Consider the following 5,753-nt stretch of genomic DNA (forward strand, 5'->3'; position numbering starts at 1 on the left):
TCACCCTTTGTTTTCCCTCCTTTTCTTAGTCAGCCATTCCCTGTGACCCGTCTAAGCTTCTTTCTGACAGGGCCAGAAACGACCACCTTAACCCATGCTGTTACCACTTAAAGCCAGACACACTCCATTTTTAAACACTTCAGTTTACTCTTTTTATAAAAAATTGAGTTTCTCTCAATCTCTAACGTTGTCTCATAGAAATTGGATATAAGCTATATGTCATGTGAAATTTTCTAGCAGCTACATTTTTTTAAGTAAAAGTGAACAGGTGGACTGAAATCTTTAGAAGTCCATGCATATTTTATATTTACCTTGCATTTCAATTTAGACCAGCCATACTGCAAGAGCTCTGTGCTGCACATGAACAGTAGGTCTGCAACTGTACACCAGAGGCTTAAATACAAAGCCCATGAAGGCAGAGTCAGAAGAGCCTTTAGCTTGCTTTTGTATTCGCTTGGCTAAAGCTTTTGTAGCTTTCTCAGATACTGCTGATGCAAACCTTACTTCCAAATGGAGGGATACGTTCTAACAGATTTAATGACAGTGAGACCTTGAAGGTTTCAGTATGTGTGTGTGTGTGTGTGTGTGTGTGTGTGTGTGTGCCACGATGTGCTTGATGTATACATGAGTGCAGGTTCCCACAGAGTCCATAAAAGGGTATCTGACCCCCTGGAGCTGGAGGTGAGTAGGCAGTTGAGAGCTACCTACTCCTGGGTGCTGGAGCCTGCTGTAGTCCTCTGAAAGAACAGCAAGACTGTGCCATCTCTCCAGCTCCAGATCTCAGAGGAATTCCAAAGCTTTTCTGTGTTACTTTTCTTCTTTGTCTCACTCACTCTGGGCTCCATCTGAGAAACCGTGTGATACACACTGGTAACATATATCTAGTAAGAAAGGGGAGAATGAACCATGTAATAGAGTAGCAATTTATATCATATGTTTCGTGTATTCTGTGCTTCTTGTGACTACTTTTGTAGACTATAAGTTACTTAGAAATTAGTGTTAATATATCAGGAAAGAAAATGTATATAACTATTAAAATTACTCCAGGGCTGGTGAGGTGGCTCAGGTTTGCTGAACAGACCTGACAACTTTAGTTCCAGCCCCAGAACCCACATGAATGTAGAAGATACTCAAGATTATGAATTCAAGTATTCATAATCTAGAATTTTTCACACCATGGTATAAGAAAAAAACTGAGTCAGTAATGCTCCTAAAACTTGACTGGTGGGTGTAGGGGCATACAAGTGTACTTTTTACAACCCTTTAAGCAACAGGCAACCGTTCATAGACATATTAGAAGTGGCCGTTTTGTACAATAGAAGTCTCCGAAACATTCACACTACACTTCAGATACTTTTTGCCTTTTTAAGATTACAGTAATGGAACTCAAGAGACTTCCCAGGAGTTGCTGCTCTTGCACAAGACCTGGGTTCTGTTCCCATAGTGACTCATAACTATCTGTAATTCCAGTTCCAGGGGATATGACACCCTCTTCTGGCCTCTGTGGTACATACACTCAACCACAAAATAAATAAATAAATAAATAAATAAATAAATAAATAAATAAATAAATAAATAATAAAAACTTTTAAAAAAGGAAATTGTAGTAATGATTGGACCTACTGATACATCTTATTGAATGGATTGCTAAACGGGCACATATTATATTATCCATCTATGGTTTCTAATGTCTTGCATCAGGCCTCCAAAATCATTTCAACACGAGGTCGACAGGCTTGGCTCACAAAAAGATTAAGAATTCCTATATTTTAGTCTACTACTTTGGTCTAGAAAGCCAATCACCTGCATAGGTGTGCATAAGTAAGGCGGTTCCCCACTGTCCACTGATGGTTGTGCATGGTTCCTCTTTACAGTTACTTTATCTGCTCACTCACACTCACCTAGTACCAGGCACCTATCCCGCTCAGAACCTGCCTCGGACTTAGGTTCCGGAGAGGAGAGCTCAGGCGGGATTGGTAGTGCATTCACTCCACTCACTCCTGACTCTGCTAATGGCCAGGTCGTAACACCTGAGACAAACAGGTGAAGCTTAGTAGAGACTGCAGCATCGGAATCCTGGGGCTTGTTGGAAGGGCAGATTCCCAGGTGGCACCCACAAAGGTTCTGCAAAAAAAACTCAGGGGTCTTGGGAACCCAAGGGAGCTGGGAAAGAGACAGAGGCGCAGAGGCACGGGCCCCGCGAGCCGCAAGTTCAGGCCCCGCGGCGCGTTTCTCGCCGTTGCACCCGGAAGTGCCTCCACCCGGCGCCTCGGGTGGGACGGACCGCGACTATCCGCAGGGGGGGGGCTCCCGTCCGCTCCTCGCCCCCCAGCTCAGCGATCCGGGGCGGACGCGCGGAACGTGTGGTCACGTGGCGGCGGCGCGCGTAGCTAAATACGCGGCGCCGGCCATTTTGTGCGAGAAGCCGCAGCGCCGCCTTCCTGCTCGCGCCCTATCGCCGCCTCCGAGTCTTCCTGCGCCCCGGGCTTCCGCCGCTTCATTGATTTCCGTTTCTCGCCGCTGCAGCCTCCTGACACGGTGATCCGGGCGGGCCCCGCAGGAATTTTATCCCCTCACCGGCCTCACACTAGTGTCGCATGTCCACTATCCAGAACCTCCAATCTTTCGGTAAGGTCCAGTCGCTGGCCGCCGGCCGCCGCCCGCGTCCCTCTGGGCTTTGTCTCGGCGCCCAGAAGATGGCGACGGGGTCTCCCCGCGACCCTAGCCCCGGGGACGTCTCTCCCCTGGCCTCGGATACGGCCCTAAGCGGGCCTGCAACCCCATAGGATGCGAGGGCCCGGCCGGCGCTTGGGGAACTTGACACTGGCAGGAGGGCAGGGGGTCTCCGGAACTCACAGGAGGGTTGGGGGATATACCAAGGCTGCAGGGAGAGTAGCCACAGGCTGGGAGGACTTGACATAGAAAGGCCGGGGCCTTCAGAGATCTACAAGGGGGCTACAGTACTTGCCAGGGCTGCAAAGACTAGGCTTGCGGGGAACTTGACACTGACAGGACGCTGAGAGTCTCTGATATTCTTCTGTCGCCTTGGGGCTAGCCAGGGCTTTGCAGGGAGACTGGAGGGGTGGGGCCCAGAAGCTGGAGAGCCTGACAGCTTTAGGGCGACTTCGAGACCCGTGACTCTCCGAGGACTCACGAGTGTGTGTGTTGGGGTGCGGGGGATGTTTGCTCAGTCCTTGCTGGGCGAGTAAGGAAGCTCAGGGCTTAGGAGATCCGGGATTCAGTCGGCCAGGAAAGGGGGGAGTGCCTGAAGGACCTGCCACTGGCAGAAGCTGGGGGTGGGGCTGGACCCAGCTGGTTTTGAGCAGTCCTCAGAGGCATCTATTAGAAACAGGTAAGATAGAGGCCTCTGATTTGACTTGGAAGTGGTCCTGTTGTCTCTGCTGGCAGTCATTTGTAAATCACACCTCTTGAGATTGCATGTTTATGTTTGTGTGTATTTATAAGGCTCGGTTACTATGCTAACTGATTGGGTTGGGTGGTTTTGGATGTTTTTGTAGTCGAGATGACGCATGTTCTCGTGGCGGCTATATGAAGGCTATATGAAATTAGGGTTTCGTAAATGTCTTCTGTCTCGTTAGAGGGTGGCTTCAACAACAGTGTTCTTTACTTTTAAGCTCAAGTATCGGCACATGTAGCCTGCCTAGGTTTTTCTCATTTGAGAAACTTAGTATCGGTGAGCCCCACCCTTACCTGCAGAAATGGAGCAGGAACACTAGAGGCATGGCTGCAGTCTCTCTGGAACTGTAGTGGACGGCTTCCACATACCACTTTGTAATTTGTTTTCTGCCGTGGAACCTTTCTGTCCCTCTACAGACCCCTTTGCTGATGCAACTAAGGGCGACGACTTACTCCCGGCAGGGACTGAGGACTACATTCATATAAGAATCCAGCAGCGGAACGGCAGGAAGACGCTGACCACTGTGCAGGGCATTGCGGACGATTATGACAAAAAGAAACTTGTGAAAGCTTTCAAAAAGGTGATCGTGAGGAGTGGGTGCATGCCAGAGCTGAGGCCGGGAAAACTGTTTTGTTCTCCATCTCAGTAAGGGTTACCCTGCTCCCAGAAATATGAGCCCAGCAGTTGTTGGTGTTCCCCTAATATAATTTCCTTTGCATGGCCTCCAGATTCATTTACAGAGTCGCTTAGTTCTGGAGGACACTGCTCCTTAATGCAGTCAGGTCATGGCTCCATTTGTTCTGTCAAAAGTAAAACCTCTGCATCTGACTCCCTGTGTTGTAGAAATTCGCCTGTAATGGGACTGTGATTGAACACCCTGAGTACGGAGAGGTCATTCAGCTTCAAGGCGACCAAAGGAAGAACATTTGCCAGTTTCTTTTGGAGGTGAGTGGCTGGAGGCCCTGTGTGACTAACGTACACGAGATAGGGAGTAGAGTAGTGTCAGCGCTGACTGAAAACGGTGAGGCTCACGCACAGCTCACGCTGCAGCCAAGTGGCCTGCTGCTTGGCCTGGGAACAGTGCCTCGCATTCCTGTGCGGGTGTGCAAGTGCACGCGGGACCGTTGGCCGGTGCTGGGCTGTCCCTGTGGCTGCTGGTGGGAGGCTGCTGAGCACAGTGGGTTTCACTTTACAGGTTGGCATCGTCAAGGAGGAGCAGCTGAAGGTTCACGGATTCTAAGATGAACCCGAACATGTGGCGAGTTTCTTAAATGGTTTTGTTGTCTAACTCAGTTTGGCTGCCTCGGGAGATGATTCTTTACAGTAAACGACAGACTTTGCGTTTATTTAATCATTCAGACTTCCACTCACGCCTGCATGGCTACAGAAAACATGGGGTATGTAGGCTCCTAAGTCACAAGGAAATCGCCGTGAGGTGGGGACGAAGCCCGAGTCCATCCTGACATGTTTCCAGTGGAAAAGATTTTGTTCTGAGCGTTCATTTCTAGTTTATTTTCACTTGATTGTTAAATGTTTTTGTTGTTGTTGTATTAAACCATGTATGTTGCAGCTTAACAATAAAGGAGGAAAGTCTGTGCGTCCTTTGAATGTTGATGCTCCCAGATCCCAGCCCACAGTGCACTTGCGTTTTCATTTACTGATGAGACCTAGGGAACATGAGCTGCCTCTTCCTGAAACCTCTAGGTTGATCAGCTTCAGAACACAGGTAGAGAGCATTTGTCATCCCTAAGAGGCCGTTGTCTCAAAATTACACTTAGCCAGAGGCAGTGCCCTGCGGGTGTGGGTGTGCTGTCCTCAGAGTGGAAGGAAAGTGTTGGCTTCCGGTTAGCACTCTGAGTGAGTGCCAGGCCCTGCAGCATCCGTGTGCACTTCACTGAGGAAGTTGGAAGCTGGGGTGACCGGTTCAGGGATGGTAGTGGGAAGTGATCAGAAGGTGTCCTGAATCCCTGTGTCTTGTATCCTGCACACAGCCAGCCCTGTTCTCTGCCTCCTGTGAGGACTACATTGTAAGTTTGCCCTTAAGCAGTTTCTATCAGTAGACTGTAGACGGGGCTGGCTCCAAGGTCAGATCCACCCACCCCTGCCTCCTGAGTTTAGGATTAAAGGTGTGTGCCACCATACCCAGCTATCTCCATCCTTTTAAGAACTGTCCCAGCAGAGCTCCCTTACTGTTGTCTGATTCTCCCCTTGGGTAAGGATACTGATGCGGAAGCCTCAGCTAGCACCAGAATCCTGTGTGCATACATACACCCAGAAGACAAGGCTCTCGTTAAGTCAAGGAAGGCCTCAAGAGATGCGAGCTGAGAACAGTTGG

At 49.4% G+C, this 5,753-nt stretch overlaps 1 protein-coding gene across 1 annotated transcript; it reads left to right on the plus strand.

Moving 5' to 3' along the window:
* The first annotated feature begins 2,328 nt into the window (after window positions 1-2,328).
* Window positions 2,329-5,026, plus strand: Eif1b (eukaryotic translation initiation factor 1B). The gene is made up of 4 exons (XM_032911165.1): window positions 2,329-2,628; window positions 3,835-3,998; window positions 4,262-4,363; window positions 4,614-5,026. The coding sequence occupies exons 1-4, from the start codon at window positions 2,598-2,600 to the stop codon at window positions 4,656-4,658; spliced, it is 342 nt and encodes a 113-aa protein (XP_032767056.1). The 5' UTR covers window positions 2,329-2,597; the 3' UTR covers window positions 4,659-5,026.
* Window positions 5,027-5,753: the final 727 nt, after the last annotated feature.

Source organism: Rattus rattus, chromosome 8, assembly GCF_011064425.1.
Source record: "Rattus rattus isolate New Zealand chromosome 8, Rrattus_CSIRO_v1, whole genome shotgun sequence".
Lineage (NCBI taxonomy): Eukaryota > Metazoa > Chordata > Mammalia > Rodentia > Muridae > Rattus > Rattus rattus.